The 18384-nt window shown below is 44.9% G+C and overlaps 1 protein-coding gene across 2 annotated transcripts in view; it reads right to left on the bottom strand.

The window, feature by feature from the left end:
- Positions 1-18384, bottom strand: part of KIF13B (kinesin family member 13B) — a 193682-nt gene that overhangs the window by 9582 nt on the left and 165716 nt on the right. For both annotated transcript variants that reach the window (XM_026518909.4, XM_026518910.4), the window contains one exon: positions 2770-2832. In XM_026518909.4, the coding sequence (XP_026374694.1) occupies positions 2770-2832 (63 nt within the window). The remainder of the gene's footprint in view (positions 1-2769; positions 2833-18384) is intronic.

Below are 18384 nucleotides of genomic sequence, written 5' to 3'. Positions count from 1 at the left end.
TTGATGTGGTTAAGAATGCAAACTGAGGGCTTCAGAGGGGAGGGGGGTGGGGGAACGGGATAGACTGGTGATGGGTAGTAAGGAGGGCACGTATTGCAAGGTGCATTGGGTGTTATACGCAACTAATGAATCATCGAACTTTACATCAGAAACCAGGGATGTACTGTATGGACTAACATAATAAAAAAATATTAAAAAAAAAAAAAAGAATGCATATGCGATGGCCGCATAGGGTCCGTGAGGCCGGACAAGGCAGGAAAAGGCCCTCACCACAGGGCACGGCACCCAGTAGGCGCACACTAAATCGCCAGTCCCTCCTGACCCGCCAAGCACCCCTGGCCTCGCTGCACTCAGGCTCAAAACCCTGTTCCCCTGGAAACAGATCCCCTGCCCACCATGGACTTCACGGGGAACTGAGAGAATCATTAGAGGCCAGAAGAGCACTTTCTCCTGCAAAGTTGGAACGAGGATCTCTTTGGGGGATGCTCAAGGGACTTAGCCTAGCTTCACCAGCACAGCCAGGAATGACGCTCGGGCCTGGTGGCTGACTCGCAGCTCCTGGCAGGGAGTCAGGTGGAAGAAGAGACAGGCTGCCTGTAGGCCGGTCCCGTGTCATGGGTCAGGGGCCCTCTGATCAGGGAGACGCAGGCCGAGCAGCCACCTGCCCCGCCGTGAAGAGGGGCTGAGTGCGGACGGAGCCGCAGAGGCTGGCCTCCCCCTCTGGGATCACTTGTCTGAGTCACACTGGCGGAGACACACACGGCCCCGTCTCCTGGGGGATGACGACAGCCACTGCTCGTCCACATTCTACTGTTTCTGAGGTGCTGCTAGCTAAGGTGGTCGTTCGCTGATAACTGAAGCCATTTGAAGAAGGGAGATTATCTTTCTAGTCCCGATTCACAATGACAGGGGCAAAAGAGAAGGTAGGAATGGGGAATGGAGTTGGTGCACTGGAGGAGGGTGCTGTTCAGAAAAAGAAATATGTTTTCCAATATTTACGGAAAGATTATTTATATTACAGGAATGGCCATTTTCCATTTGAAACACAGGATTTATTTGAACTGGGAAACAGCTGAGATCTATAAGTCTCTTACAGTTACTTGGCTTAACTCAGCAGTTTGATAAATCATGCATTTTCACGTGAACTGTCATTTATATTCCTGTCTCCAGAGGCCCTCCTTTCCCCACAAGGCACACTTTCAGGGTACGAAATTAACGGCACCTCTTGAGATTAACAGCCCATTTTTGTGATGGATCTCTAGGCTGCAAAACTGACTAAACCCAAGAGATCAATAACTGTCACCAGCATAAATACTCTAAAAGATTAGGCAATCTGTCAATCATTTTTCTTTTGCAACTTGTACATGTTTTATTTATTCTTTTCTATTTTATTTTTAATATCACTGACCAGGCAGGGAAGAATATACAAACAAAATTGCAAGAGCCTAGACTCTGAACGGGAACTTCGGTTCTGGAATCGTGCGTGCTCCCTATTCCCCCGGTGGGTGACACCCCATTACTGCCACACGGACAGCTGTCTGCTAAGGGCCAGCTACACCCGGTCCTGAGGCGGTGACAGTCCAGCGACAGTGCCTTAGATTTCCCTGGTTGTTACGCATTCGCTTCCACGTGAGTCCCTTGATGTAGGCCAGAAAGTACTACCATATGCATCCTACAACATGGCCCAGTGAGGTCAGAGGATTTATCCAAAGCCTCCAGTAAGTGACAACCAGGGACCAGAGGTCGGATCCATGGTGACAACAGAGACAAAGGTGGCAGAAGGCGAGCTCTGATTGCACAGTTCTTCCCTGCTGAGCCGAGCGCAGCCTCCGATTCCTTCCGTGCGAGCACGGCGGGAAGCCGCTCCCACTTGACTGGAGTTGATATGTGAGTGGAAACCGATTCCCCGGACCTGGCTTATTCGCTCACCACGGACGCTTCCAGAGGCTGCTGTGAAAGCCTCGCCTTGCACAACCACCACGACCCACAGCAGAGCTGCGTGAGCTGCAGAGGCTGCGGCAGACCCGGCGCCCTCACCAGTAAGACACTCGGTGTCCGTCTGTCCCATCGGCCTCGGGGCCCCAGACCTGCCTCAGCAAGACAATGTACACTCACGGGGGCGTGCGGGGGCCACGTGAACACCAAGGAGGTTCTGCATTGGAAAGGGCCTTTCAGAAAGGACCGGATCCGTGGAGGGCTGAATTCCCTTTCAAATTATTTGCCCTTTTTCTGCTGTTGTTTTAATACATAAAATTTTCCGATGGAGATACAGCATTTCCTAAGAGAATGAACGCACAGTGGGAGAAAATAGATTTGCTATTCATAAGATGAGAAGTGCTGTTCATCTGTGGGAGATCATAAGAGACTATTTTCTCCCCAGCTTAGCATTAGTCTTTTCACGCTGATATCATGAATCAGAATGAAATGTAAAACTGAGAATTAAGCAAACACTTGGAATAAGGAGATTGTTCTGTTTATAGAAATCGCCTTTGCCTAGCAGTGGGCTATTAAAGCCACAGACTACATTAGCAGTCAAGCACCTAAAAGTTTAGCAATCATATGATTAACAAGTTGAAAATAGAAAAGTGGAACAAGGAAAATATAGAGGGAGAAGACAGTGACCTATATTACAGCTAATTATCAAAACGGGAACGCTAAAATGAAAAACCCACGGGTGTGGACCAACAGTTACGGCATCGGGGCCACCCCCCACATGCGGGGCAGCTGCCAGCGAAGGCGCCACCCCCGCCCCCAGCCAGTCCGACTCACCTCCACCGCTCTGGTCGTCCCGGCGTCGGTGAGGGCAGACTGCACCATGATTCGGGGCACGGGCTGAGGAAACAAGCGAACAGGCGGGCGTGAGGGATCGAGAGGCGTGAACAGAGATAACCGGAAAAGGTTTTCATTGAACAGACTGGAGAGCCCGCGAGGAGGACCCAGTCGAAGTGAACTTTTACAACTTTTGGGAATTCTAACAAGTCTCTGCTGAGTGGGCATGCCAAGGGCTAGTGGTGCCACACCACACAGGGAAATGCGAGCAGGGAGGAGCACAGCAAGCCGCTGACCCCCAGCTGGCAACACCAGAAACGTGCTGAGAACAGTAACATACAGGGCGTGCTTACACCCTCACAGGCCCTGTCTGCACTCACAAACGGTGTGTTCGTCAAGGGCTGTTCTGCACATACAAGTGCGCGAGGCACTGCTGCTGGACTGAGAGAAAGGGCTGGAACAGTTAAGATGGGGAAAGGCTTCAGGCAGGAGGTGGAACACAAACCAAGCCCTGATGGCCAGGGAGAACTGGTGCCCGAGCAGGACCGGCGAGTGTGGTCACAGGAAGTGAGCAGTAAGGAAGCCGGTCTGGCTAGAGCCCACTTCTGGGCCCTAACACAGAGCAGGACAGATATATGGAGAGAGGCTTTGGTATCCTAATCAGGTAAGGACGAGGACCACCAGAGATGCCTGAGGGCAGGAGCTTGAGAAGATGGATCTGGAAGTAGAAGGCGGAGTGACTGGGAAAATATTTAAAGGCTAAGGTAGGCAGATCACCAATGAGACTCCAGAAGCAGAGCAGATGAGAGGGGATAAGAGCCTGAATTAACGGCTGTGTAAGCAAAAGCACAGGAAAGGACATCATTACTTATGGACATGTGGTTCGAGGGGCATTAAAAAAAAAGAGTAAAAAAATAATTAGCACCAGGATAAGGAGAAGGGAGGTCAGAAGAAGCAGCTGGTAACTGTAAAGGAGAAGAAATGAGACATTCTTTTAGCAGCTTCTGGGTTTACAATGGCATCAGGATACAGAAACAGACATGATTCTCTCGAAGAAGCCACGAATCCACCACTTCGGCCTTTATTCCATCAACCAACCTCTGGCCCCTTCTCAGGTCTCCCCGTTCCAGCGCCAGAGTCTGGCCCTCGCCTCAGAATGCCCGGCTCCCAGAGGGCTCCATCCTGGCAGCACGGCCTTGCAGGAGGAGTCAAAACTGGGTGTCACAGTTTGTTTCCACAGCAGGAGTGTCTTTTCTCTTGTTGGATCCAAAAGGAAAAGTAGCTGACCACTCATCTCCTACCTAATGTAAACTGCGGAGAGAGGTAGACTTCCTATCTTTCCATTTCCCTTCTTCTGGCCCTAAGCACTGCAGGTCCTCCCAAGCCCCATGAGGGCTTCTATGCCATCAGGATGCGCTGGACAGTCTGTAGGCACTAAGGCTGGACGGCCGAAGTCCGCTTCCTACTGAGCAGCCCAAACTCTTACCTAAAGGGACCAGAGCCCACTTGGGTGCACCCACAAGATGGTGCACTTAGAAGGTTAGCCTGAGCTCACAGCACCAAATAACTGCGTTTCGGCAAACGGTACTGTGTTTTAGCAAAGGGCACCGCTATAACCAATTACGCCTTGCGACTGCCTTTGGGAGAAAAGAGCTAGAAGCAGTGAACTGTGCTGAGTTATGGAAAGGCGGTGGGATTTGAGAAAAGGCAGAGACAACGAAGTAGGAAATGGTGGGAGATAACGGCTAAACAGATGGGAGGACCTAACGATAAACTAAAGGAATGTACATTTTACCCTGCAAACACTGGGGAGTTACTGGGGGCTTCGGGCCAGGGACAGCTAGGAGCAGGGGATGTTTAAGAAAGACAATGTGAGGGGCCAACGAAGAGAGTGAGGGAGGACACCTGGGGTGGGGGTGGGGGGCAAGGCCCCAGCACATGATGAGGGCCTGAACCACAGGCCTTCCAGCCTCTCCCTGGATCCCTGGACCAGGAAAGTCCCTCCCCTCCACTCGCAGGATGCGTCGCTCCTCCCCTCTCGCAGCATTTCCCGCTCTACTGGCAACTCGGTAGACAGTGCCAGTGGAGTTCTTTCCAAGCAAGTCTCCTTCACTGCACCTTCCAGTCCTTGAAAACAGGGGCTGCTGTCTTTCTTTTTATATTTACTTTCTCCCATGGTATCTGAAGTCCCTCACAAATGGAACGGTGTTCACAGCATATCCCTTCGTAAAGGCAGAAAAAACGTCTCTTAAGCTCAAACTCCAAAATACTTACATTCCTCAGTTAGATCAGCAGACAAGATTGGGGTGAAACATCCCCCTTAGAGCATAAACATGTAAAATCCCACCAACGGTGGAACATACCCACCCAGGAAGAAGCCTCTCCTAAAATGATAGGGCTCTTGCCCTCTTGAACAGAGCATGGAGACATAACTTGCACTTTCCTCCAGGACTCAGGGGAATTAGGAAACTCCAGTAAATGCTTACAAAAATACCTGCTGCCATGAGTGAAGGGACGAGCCTGTGACACGGTGCTATCAGCGAACCCACGGGCTTCCTGGTACCCAGGGCCCCACGTCATGGCTCCGGGCCATCACACTGAGACCTCGCGTCTCCCCTCACGGGTTTCCTGCCACCGTCAGTCACTCCCAATGACCACTTCTTCCCCAAGCAGCATACCTGTGTCATAAACAGGCCCACCCCAAGCCCACCATTCAGAGGAAGGGAGAAGCAGGACACTGGATGATGACACGCATCGGAAACGGCTAAACATAGTGTTGAAAATCAGATGGGATCGGGTCTGAGTGGGTCCCGAGTGTACTGGCAAGGACTTGGAGCACACCTACTTCTGTGGTTCACGTGCTAGTAACTTTGTGGGGCTCCCTCCGTGGGAAGCTAGGGGTGGCGACTGCCAGCAATCAACTCTGGCCAAGTGAGCACCGGGTGGATACTTCTGCAGCAGAGAACTCTGAACGGGGCCGGCTAAGAGGGCAGGGTTAGGCATCCAAGACTGGCTCCGAAGCTAGGCGACAAGCACGCAGGGACTCACTGTCGTATTCTCTCTACTTTCACGTGGTTCCAATTCTTCCATAATACTGTCCTACATGAAGAAGGTAACCGGGACTCTGATTCAATGTACAAATTCAGTTCAACAAAGACTTAGGTCTCACAGTGCACAAGGCATCGCAACAGGCACTGGGAAGAACACAAGGATCATAGGGTCACAGGCTTTGCTCTCAGCAGACCGGCAAGGACTTGTATGCAAATAACTGAAACATCAAGGAAAATGACAGATACTAGAATGAAAACTTCAAATGCAGAGAAGATTCAGAGGAGGAAGGGATGATAAATGAAACAGGCCTAGAATACCCTCCCGGGGGCGATCTCACTTTGAGACAGGCCTTCAAGACTGAGCGGCTTTTACCGGGGCAGAGAGACACTTCCAACATGAAGAATGACACGGCAAAGGCACAGTGCTCTCTACTGCCATCTCTGCCCCCAGAAAAGCTACTCAATCTGCCAGGAAGTCTTGGGGAAGAAAGAATGATCTAGAGTGACCTGCACTGGGGGGAGGGAAGCAGGTTAGGGCCGTTCGCAGGAGGCCTTGTGAGCTTATGGTTGATTTTCACTCACAGTGGGGAGCTATCAAAAGTAAATGAATGAGTGGTGATAAGAGCGATGCTTGGAGAAGATTAACCCTTAAACGGAGGAGATACAAAACCTGGAGAGATCAATGAAGAAGTTGCTTCAATGGTTTGGTGGAGAGCTAATGAGAGCCTGAACTTGGATGGCAAGAAGAAAAGAAACTGAAAAGCTAGAGATATGAAGGAGACTACCGAACACTTGGACACAACTGGCTGGGGACACAGAGTCAAAGATGATGCCCAGGAAGAATGGATGACAGGGAGGAGGGTCACAGCGGCGTTAGCAGGACCCGAGTCCGTGTGCGTGTGCCCCTGCACGTGGGCCCACGTGCAAGGGCACGGGGACCCAGCCTTGTGTGCTGGGCAACAGCCTGTGATGAATTCAGGGGCTTCATTAAGGAGACCAAAAATACCTACAAAGTGTACTGAAATCTTAAGTGTGCCATTTGTCCTTCACACCTAAGAGCTCAAATTTCCAAATGTGTATTGTTTGCATTTTAATGCTCTTTTACACATCCCCAGTGCAGGCAGTTGCCTCCTATTTCAGGAGCTCAAAACATTTCAGATCATAAGTTCATTAATCCTTACGACACATCTGGCAACTATTAATAAAAATGACTGCAAAGTCTTTTGCAGCTATAAATATTAAGGAGAAGTCCCATGAGGCAAGCGAATATAAGTCTAATTATCTACATCTCACACTACAGACACCGAGGCTCGGAGACATTCACCTAATGGTCACATGCATCCCGGCTGCCCAGTGAGCCGGTGACAGAGACGGAGAAGGACCGACTTCCAAGCAGCAGCTGAACGTGCCATCGTGCTGTCTGCCGAGCATCACTGAGGCTTAGACGATGAGTGGGTTCCAAGCAAGAGAGCTGCTCAGAAGGATTTCAGGGAAAAGATGAGGGTCACATCTCGTATCACAGCCCATCATTTTTTAGCTCTGGTTTTCACATGCCACATGAATGAAGAAAACAGGGCAGATCAGCTCAGAATTCCAACCAGGCATCCGAGTCACTGGGAGACAGACCCCTCTGCCTCAAAGCATAAAGTTTTAAGACCTTGGCAACACGGGAAGACCCTCACCTCTCTGTGGCGCTGCACCCTCTCCTCGCTTGTGATGCTAACCCCACTCTGAACTGACCGCACTGCTCTGCCGGGGCCTTCCTCAAGCTCTTCCTTTTCCCTCGGGAATCAGGTTCTACCTGGGAGCGCCGACTCACGTCTGTCTCAGCTCGAGCTTGATCTACTCTTCCCGAAACTGCCTTCAGCGCGTCAACCCCAGACATACACATATTACAGCACCCGTAACGTCACCCTAGTTAGCTCTCTGAAGGTGGGGATTATGGCTCATTCATCTCCGTATTCCCGTACAGAAAAGAGTAACTTCATATTTGCTGAATGAATCCATACGTAAATGAACAAATTAATTACATAAATCACATGACGAAGGCCAAACTGTACAGTTACAGAGAATTTGGAAAAGAACAGACATTCTGAAATTTGGGCACTAGGGTAGGTAAAGGGGACAAGAAATATTTTAAAGCAAAAAATAATCACTTCGTTTCAAAACACTGAATTTTCTGATGCATTTTTTTTCTTGTCTGAAAGTGAACCTTTCCTAATAATCACCTCGTACCCTGAATTTGATAAATTCTCAAATGTCATCTTCCAGTTGTTCCTAAGCAAGTATGATCCTCTAGATCTTTTTTTTTTTAAGATTTTATTTTTTTAAGTAATCTCTATACCCAACGTGGGGCTCGAACTTACAACCCCGAGATCAAGGGTCACACATTCTAGTGACTGAGCCAGCCAGGCGTCCCCTTTGTAAAAAAATCCTAAACAAGCATAAGAATATGAGATGTACAATTTACCTTTGCTATAAATAACCAGGAGACAGTCTTTGGTTTTTATGCGGCTGAAGTGAGAAAAATACAATAAACAAAACCAAGCAGGGGGAGTGCATATAAACAAAATACTTCCTAATCTTCGAATACGTTCTGATAAAAATAATAAACGATGGACAAAAACAGACACGTACAATTACCTAAAGATCAAGACTTAGCAATAACTTAATCATACAAACATATTTAAAGGTTGTGCTAATCAGAGGCAGGGCGGCCGGACTGCAAGAAGGGGCACTGCCAAGTCACAGGAGGAAAGCGGGAGGGGCACCCAGCGCTGCTCCAGAGACACACACTTTGCTGCCTGCAGGATCTGGTTCCCGCAGGGGGTCCCCGCTCGTGGAGCAGGCTCGGGATTCACACTCTGGCTTTCCAGGGTGATCTGGCAAAGAGTGCGTTAGCCATGATGATGCCAGCACTTCTGTCCACCTGGCAATTATATTTCTTATTTTAAATGAGTAACTCAGCATTCTACCCGACCCATCAGTCGTTACTTCGTGTAAACCAGAGCACCTCGGGGGCTGCGCATCTGGAAGGCGGTAATCCAGCTCACGTGCGTTCACTAAGCCTTGCCACCCAGAGAGGATGACAGGTGGCCACCAGCTGGTCCCTGCCAGACACACTTTTACCCTACCTGCCACATGCCCCTTTCAATCAGTGACATCAAACTATCAATGCAGGCATGGGAAGGTGACTTAATTTTTCTGCCCAATATTACAATGCCTCATGAGGTTTTTATATACCCTTGAATAGGTTCTTTCCGTTTTATCCTCTTCAAATCTACCCTCCAAATTGCAGTCACAAGAGCTTTCTGAAATACAAATTTGACCATGTCACCCTCCTGCTATAAAGCAGTCAATGATTCTCCACTGCCCACTGATAATTTTTCTTAAAAGATTTTATTTATTTACTTGAGAGAGAGAGAGAGGAGTCAAGCAGAGGGAGAGGCAGAAGAAGAGTGCAGTGCGATGGGAAGCAGACTTCCCGCCAACCATGGAGCCCAACATGAGCCAGGTCGCAGGACCCCAAGATTATGACCCAAGTTGCAGGACCCCAAGATTATGACCCAAGCTGAAGTCAGATGTTCAACTGACTGAGCCACCCAGGTACCCCCATAGATAATTTTTTTAGAAAGGAATGGGCAAGAAAAGACAATACAAATAGGTCCTACTCAGTGAATTTCCAGCTCCTCCTTCAAATACTTTGGATTCATTCATTCTACAAATATAATCACTTGCAGTATTTCTAACCAGATCCAGTGAAATCTCTTCATATCACAATTACGCATTCAACTTCGCTTTCTGAATACAAATCACAGTACGCCATTCACTAGGCTCTGTATCATTAGACGAGGTGCTTTATCTAGCTGAGTCTCATTTTTCCTCAATATCGGAGTCTAGTATCACCCCCTAACTCGGTGCTGTCCAACGTGGCAGCCCCCAGCCCCGCGTAGCTACTGAGCACTTGACATGCAGCTAGTGTGACTGTGGAAGTGATCTTCTACTTTTACTTAATTTTAATGAATAATATGTAAATTTAAAAATTAATGTGCCTTTAAGTGTGTTTGGAACACCTTGGGTACAGGGATCTATTTTTTCAACTTTATGACTCCAAATGCAGATCAAGGATTTCCGACAAAAATTTAGCATCCAAATTGAGATGGGCTAGAAATGTAAACCACACCTGATATCAAGAACTTCACAGGGAAAAAAAGAAAGAAATATTTCAGTAATTTTTTTATTGATTACAGACTGAAATGACAACATTATGACTATACTAAGTGAACTGTACTACTAAAATTAATTTGACTTATTTCTTTTTATTTTTCAAATGTGCCTACCAGAAAATTTCAAATGTCGCGTGGGGCTCGCACACTGGTCTGGTATTGGATAGCGCCGATCTGAGTCAGCACCGCTGCTGAGCTAGTGCGTGTAAATGCCCGGCGCACAGTCAGCACTCCGCACATCTGTAAAATACCATGCTCTTCCTAATCACTGGATTGCCTGGTGTCTCCCAAGATACTTCTAGCTTGGTTTACTTCAGAAGCCCAGTTTTAAACAATCAACAAGTATATCTGATGTAAAGTATAAATCAAAAGATTCTCCCTGTGTTTATCAGCCCCAAAGCTATGCAAGGATTGGATATTAATTCCATTTTCTTTCAAATAAAGAACCTTAGATATTATTAATTTACTCCTTCACAAACATGTATCAGGCACCTGCTATATTCCACAGACTGTACCAGGAACTGGGAACACAGTGTGAGCAAAACCACACATAGAGTTCCTATGCTCCTCAGAAACAGGCACTCGGGGTTTAATAACTGATATTCCTATTTAATTATAAAAAACAACTGAAAGGCCCATTTCTTCTATCAACAAGTAAACTATTTTATCAGTGGGTAAAGATGAGTAAGATCATCAAAACAGACTCATTTCACTATATTATTTATATATGTGTTAATTCAACTTATCTGAGATAGTACAAGTAGAAAATTTCAAATACTAGTTTTCTGGAGTTGTAGAAAAGATATAGTTTCTTATTTTTATAGAATATAGTTTACTTTTTAAACTTCCACGTGATAATTGTTAACACTTACTTAAATATTTATGTGAAAAAAACAATTTATGGGGTGCCTGGGTGGCTCAGTTGGTTAAGTATCTGCCTTCGGCTCAGGTCATGATCCTGGCGTCCTGGGATGGAGCCCTGCATCGGGCTCCCCACTTGGTGAGGAGTCTGCTTCTCTCTCTCCCTCCGCCCCTCCCCCCCATGCTCAGGCTCTCTCTCGCCCTTGCTTGCTCTTTCTCAAGTAGATTAATAAAATCTTTTTTTTAAAAACTTTTTTTATTTTTATGTTATTTTATTTTTAATATTTTATGTATTTATTTGAGAGAGGAGGGAGGGAGAAGCAGCCTCCCCATGGAGCAGGGAGCCTAACTTGGGGCTCAACCTCAGGACCTCGAGATCATCATCTAAGGCAAAGGCAGACGGTTAACGGACTGAGCCACCCAGGTGCCCCAAAAGACTTTTTGTTTTTTAAAGGAAGTAATTTCACTTCATTCAAAATAATGGTTATTAGTTTTTCAAGTGTCTATGGAGGACAAAGGATGTTTGTCCTTTTAAATTACGTAAAAGAATATTTGTTAATCTTAAAAATTTTAGGGGCACCTGAGCAACTTGATCCTTAGGGTCCTGAGATCAAGCCCCAAGTCAGGCTCCGTGCTGGCATGAAGTCTGCTTGGGATTCTCTCTCTCCCTCTCCCTGCCTGCCCCCCACTTCTGCACTCTCTCTTAAAAAAAAAATTTTTTTTTTAAATAGGGTCTGGGGCAGCTGGGTGGCTAAGTCAGTTGGGCGTCTGCCTTTGGCACAGGTCATGATCCTGGGGTCCTAAGATGGAGCCCTGCACTGGGCTCCCTGCTCAGCGGGTAGCTTGCTTCTCCCTCTCCCTGCCGCTCCCCCTGCTTGTGCTCTCTCTCTCTCTCTCTCTGTCAAATAGATGGATAAAATCTTTAAAAATAAATAAAATAAAATGGGGTCTAAATCTAGACTGTCACCTGTTTGGTATACCAGGTAAGCTAAGAAAGGTTTTTATATTTTCAAATTACTAAAATAAAAGAATACTTTGTGACACGAAAAAATTATATGAAATTCAAATTTTGGGGGTTATAAGCAAAATTTTCTTAAAACATATCCAGACTCATTTATTATAAGTATTGTCTATGGCTAGTTTTGGCAGGCCTGCAAAGCCTAAAATAATACTATATGGCTCTTAACAAAAAAAGTTGGCCAATCTCTGGTCTAGAGACTCATATAAAAGTGTACAATGACAATTTCTGAAAAATGACCGGCAGACTAAGGTCTCTTCAACTGTTGTACTGCCTCAGAAACTCTCATTTTCACTATTTTTCAGATCAACTACCATACCTGATTGCGAAGACAACCTTATCAACTCAGTATCTGTCAATACGGTATGTCTATACATTTCTGGAGCAAAGACAGATGGCAAAACATTATGATTTTGGAAAACTAACAGTATTAAAAGTGTCTAACAATTCATTCCTAAAGCAACTGAATGGAAATCATTTGCCTTGAATTAAAAAAAAAAAAAAAAAAAAAAAAAGGCTGTACTCCAGAAAGCCTGTGCAGACTTGCCTTTGTTAACTCAGGAACAAGTGAATGTAGCATAACCTGTCCAAATATATTTATTATGTGTGCTACTTATTAAATTACAGGGAAAAATGCTCATACACATCATTCTTTAAAGAACCCAAACAGCTAAGGAACACTGAAGGCTGGAAGACCAGATGTAAACCCTTTTTTCTTATTTTGGTTAGTTATGGTGACGAACCCTTGGTGATGATGACACAAGGGTAAGCATTTATATGGTTCATTTTATCAAGGGAGTCCAAGCCCAAGCAGCCCTATAACAGCATCTTTGCACACAAGGGAAGAACTAGTAGTTGGTTTGTTTTTTCCCATTTTATATACGAAAGGGTCACTGACACGAAAGATGGAATCACTGAATACACAGGCATCTTTTCAATCAGCATCCGAGACGTGCAGGGTGCTGCTCTCTCCCTCAAGCCTTTGTCCATGCTCCACGGTGGAAGCAGGGTTGAAAATGGAGAAAAATATCCCTGGGGTTGACCAGACAGTCCCAAGCAAAGTGTGGGACACTGAGAAGGGACAGGCCGTACAACAAAGATAGGCCAGAAATGTGACTGTGCTTTTGACGGTGGAAATTAAATCTGAGTATTAACTCTTTAATTCTCCAGATGAACCAGTGACTGTGCTTTTGACGGTGGAAATTAAATCTGAGTATTAACTCTTTAATTCTCCAGATGAACCAAAGACGCCATTTGGAGTCCCAAAGTTTGAAGTACATAAATAGCTTCATCTGAACACAAACTTCTAGATACATGAAAAAAGCTATAATGCCAAATTAATTCAATCTAACTAATTAGAGAGCAGGAAGTTCTTTCAATTATTTTATGTGCTGTCTGAGAAACACACTTGAATATGAGTACAGATTTCATTAATTGCAGTTCATTATTTTCCAGATTAGTTACTAAACTTGCATCAGAAGGTCAAAGACAGCAATTTTGTCAGCTGCCACCTCTTTTAGTGCAATATCTTTGCATTTCTGGAACTCAGAAACTGATTACAAAAAAACCCCCAAATCTCCATAAAAATGAGAAACATAAATCTTTAAGAATATGTTCAAACCAAAACACTTTGTAAAATATAAGAACCTTGTTTTTAAATCTTCAGAATAAACTGCTAACTTCTACCTTACAAGGAAAGATCCATAGAGATCTTTTCAAATATTGAAACAGAATGCCAAAAAATAACAGCAGCTTGATCTGCAAACCTGCTGACTCCAAAGAACAAGTTAATAAACATTAATCTTTTCGTTAGAGTTTCACCATGGTTATGTTTGTATCTCTACATGAGGGAGGGTATCGAACACTCTTGTTTGAAAATGTCAAGGACACACTGATTAAAAGTACTTTTTTGAGAATAATCCTTCCTTCATTACACAACTTCTGCCTCTCTTCCACCTAACCATGAAAACATAGCAATGACTGGTAGGAACAGGACCTATCCCATTCCTCAGTTCTTACCTAGACTATTTTTATATTCTCAAAATCTTATTTTTTTTAAACAGAAGTGAAAGAAATTCCACGGTGTTCTTTTTTTTTTTTTTTTTTTTTTTAAGAGAGCACCCGGCTATCTCTAAATCATCCTACTTACTCACAGCTGCTACCGTTCTCTTTGTTAATTTCACCTCTGTCATTCTACGCGCCGTCCACCCCCTGCCGTAGCGAGCCGCCCTTACACCGCCTTGGTGCTGCCATCCCTTGAATGCTTATACGGTCAGCTCTCTTAGTCATTGTTTGGTCAAGCTATAAATAACTCCTCTAATCCTTCCTCATAAATCATTTCTGACGTTATCCCCTGAAATAAATCCAATTGGTCAATGGATTTCCCGTAGTAACATATCCAGAACCAAGTGCAGGAATCTAAGTGTGGTCTAATAACGCCAAGGGTGGCGTTCAGGTGAGCCCGTGGGGGTTTCTTCATTACTGTGACTATTTCAGAGAAGGACTTTAAGCCTCCAAACTAAACTGGGACTGAAATATAAAAAAGGAAGAAGTTTTAATATCTCTCGGTGGGAAATGGAGAGAAATAGCTTTACAAATGATAAAAAGATTAAGTTGGGGGCGGAGTAGACAGAAAAGAATGTGCTACCACACATGGTCTCTTTGGTTACCACGTACTGTTTCGGTTGATCCTCAAACCTTCTGGGGTTTTTGTTTTTTTGTGCTGTTACACATTATATGTCTTCAGCAAGGTTACTATCTATTTATTATCTCTAAGTCTTACGTAATATTAATATCATATTTATTCTTTCCCATACTGTAGAATTGATCCAGATTCCTTTTAGGCATACGCACTGATTTCTATTTTTTCTGCGTTCTTTGATGTTATTCTATAACACACAGTTTTTTAGTCTGGTATTGATTATTTAATGACCATTTATACAGGCCACTGAAAATGAGTGCACTAACAAAGCACTAGCAGCAAATAAAACACAGAATCAAAACAGAGAGCAAGCTTCACAGTACTTGTGTATTTTTTATGCTACTGGTTAAGTCAGACGATTAGATACCTCACACTGAGCTATGGCAAAGCCGGGCAGTGAACAGGGTGGTCTAGAAATGCTGGTCAGCATGTATGTTTTAGGCTTACAAGACTGGTGACACAAAGAAAGGCCACGGACGGGGTGTCCCTTTATTTCCATAATGTAGCTAACGAAGTCTCCCACGAGCTCTTTGGTAGGAAGAGGAAGAAATGTGGCTGGAGGTGGTGGTTGCTGCGCGCGCAGAGCTGAAACGCTGATCTGCCACCCCGGGACCTGAGCAGTGCTCTTGAGCTGCCTACAACAGGCTCCCCTCTAAGGCCCTCTCATGTGCACTATTTTGTTGGACTCAAGTGCAGACAAACTATGCCCTTAAAAAGTCTGCAGATAGGGGCGCCTGGGTGGCTCAGTCGTTAAGCATCTGCCTTTGGCTCAGGGCCTGATCCCAGGGTTCTGGGATCGAGCCCTGCATCAGGCTCCTCTGCTGGTAGCCTGCTTCTTCCTTTCCCACTCCCCCTGCTTGTGTTCCCTCCTTCGCTGGCTGTCTCTCTCTCTCTCTGTCAAATAAATAAAATCTTAAAAAAAAAAAAGTTTGCAGATAATAGCTAAAGCACATGTATTTTTAAAAATAATTCCTCAAGAAATATCTTGACATTCTAGGAGCATTAAAAGAAAACAAAGATGAAAAATTTTAGAAATCAATCTAAAGTTTCCTATTTCAGTATTTTTATAGACAACGTAATAATAAAAGAGAAGAACTGCATTGCCAAAAGTGCAAACAAATAAACAAGCAAACAAAAAAGGGAATGCTAACTGACCAGAGGCACAACGAGCTAACACTGGCCTTTAAAAAAAAGTACAATCGTATGCTACTTCGGTAGAAGTCCGTTATACGAAGATGATGAAAATACTTGGGGGCTCCCCACTTGAAGCAAGACCTGGACAACTAAAGAATAATGAAGCACTTATTCTCTGAGATACAGTGGGCTAATCTATAGTGTTAAGTCTGGAGAAAAACCTCCTCTTCCCCTCCCTCTAACTCCTGGGTAATAGCAGAGGAAACTCTGAGGCAAACACTGGTTGGAAATAAACTGATCTTTCTCCTGGAGGACTGGCAGGTTCCACAGGAGGTGTAGGGCAGATCCAAAAAAAGTAAGACCCTCAACTTTAGGTATCAAATCTGATTTCCAAGTGAATGGGATGGCATTATAGTAAAGACTATTATTTTAAAAAATTGGGGGTACTAAAAAAAAAATTAACAAATACAGCATTGTTCTTATTGCTATTATTCTGAAATCTCATTGGCATTACAGTGCTCCATTTCCAAGGATGAAACACCATTCAGATGGCAACAACTTCGTACTTAAAGTGGCCCTAGTAAGGGAACCTCTATTTGACAATGTCATTTAAAATTATCATTTATTGCTCTTAGACTAAGCTTTACCAGAGATTGTCAATAAAAATGAGATGAACATAAGCATCTCTGATCAACTAAATCCTAATGATAAGCTTAAGTTTTCCCCTCATTTGGAATAGTTCTTTAGTGAAACTTGCATCAATCCAGGAAAGAAAGTTCATAATTATGTCTTGATATCGCAAGCCCCTACTCAGATCGGATTCTCTCACCTGTAAACTGTAAACCTAGTTCTTTATACCGCCGGATGACACTGATACAGACAAACTACCTAATATTATAATCCGACTATATGTCAATGGTCAACCAATATACATTTCGTATCAACGATGCCCCTGCCTCCAAGGATTATATTCTAGAGAAGAGGTAATCAAGAAACATATAAACATAACAACATTCAATTAAAAAAGTTAAATATGGGAATAGTGTACTGATGCGGTGGAAGCTGTTGTTCAGTGTAATTGGTTGAGGCCACTCTAAATGCAAACTTACTTCCTTAGACTGGCCTATTTTGGCCATTCTAAACAGCAGACCACTCTACTAGAGACCTAGTAGCCATGCAAAGACTTTTGGAAAGAGTGTCCAAGTAGAAGGAAAGGCAAATGCAAAAATTTCTGAGACCAAAATGAACTTCATGTGTTCATGAGATAAGGAAGAAAGAGGGATGCCCAGGTGGCTCAGTCAGTGGAGCATTTGCCTTTGGCTCAGGTCGTGATCCCAAGGTCCTGGGATCGAGTCCCACATTGGGCTCCCTGCTCAGCAGGGAGCCTGCTTCTCCCTCTCCCTCTGCCCCTCCCTGTCCCCTGCTTGTGTGCTCATGTGCTCTCTCGCTCTCTCAAATAAAGAAAGAAAGAAGGAAGGAAGGAAAAGAAAAAAAGGTCAACATGGCTTAGCATGGTGAGCAAAGAGGATATAAAAGGCACAAAGATTAAAGGTCAGGGGACCAGCTCATATAGGACACTATAAGGCACAGTAAGGAATTTAGATTTTATTCAGTAAGAGCAGTGAAAGATTTCAAGCCACGACATAAAGCAAGATTTTGGAAGGTCACTTTGGCTACTTTGTGAATAAAAGACTTTATGAGGCAAAAAGTGTCAGACAGACCTGTATGTAGGCTGCTGCAGTCATCTGGGCAAGAGACCAGGGTGGCACAAATGACTGATGAGAAATGGAGATGACCGGGAGTCACCGGATTGGAAGTGGTACCTATGAAATCTTACTGGTGGACTCTCTGAAGTAAGAGCAACTGGGTGGATATTTGTGCTACACATTGAGATGGGCATGTATTTTTTTTTAAGATTTTATTTATTTATTTGAGAGAGAGAGAGTGAGCAACTGAGACAGCAGAAGCAGGGGGAGGGGCAGAGAGAGAGGCAGAAGCAGATTCCCCACTGAGCAAGGAGCCCGATGTGGGACCAGATCCCAGGACTCTGAGATCATGATCTAAGCTGAAGGCAGACGCCTAACTGACTGAGCCACCCAGGCACCCAAGGGGCATGTATTTTTAAGTATTTTGTGTGTTGGGGGTACATAGACTTATGACCTGAAACCAACAGTAATATTCTGGACTGATAAAATGTGAATGCCTAATTGATTTACAAGTAGAAAAGCTTAATGGGCATATAGTTCCATGAGGCCAGAGCTCAGGGCCAAAGTTTGGACTGGAGATAGAAATATGAACATTGTCAATGCAGAAATAGTTGAAGCTATGGAACTGAATGAAATGACCCATGGAGAGAGGGCCCAGGATGGAGCACTGGGGCACCTGAATGTTAGCAGCCTGATGGAACAAACGGTCCCAGGAAAGGCAACTGAGAAAGACTGAGCGGTCAGTAGGAGAGAAACCAGGCAAATGTTGCCACGCTGAAGCCTAGAGATGAACGTGTTTCACCTGTGATGTCAAGTCAGAGGAGGACACTGGAATGGTGCAGGCAAGATGCAGCTCCCTGGTGACCTTCAGAGAAGGCCCTTCAGTGGAGTGGGGGTTTCACAAACCGGACCATTTAGC

This window comes from Ursus arctos, unplaced genomic scaffold (genome assembly GCF_023065955.2).
Source record: "Ursus arctos isolate Adak ecotype North America unplaced genomic scaffold, UrsArc2.0 scaffold_11, whole genome shotgun sequence".
Taxonomy (NCBI): domain Eukaryota; kingdom Metazoa; phylum Chordata; class Mammalia; order Carnivora; family Ursidae; genus Ursus; species Ursus arctos.
Note: the sequence above shows the minus strand (reverse complement) of the source record. Positions and strands in the feature narration are given on the sequence as shown.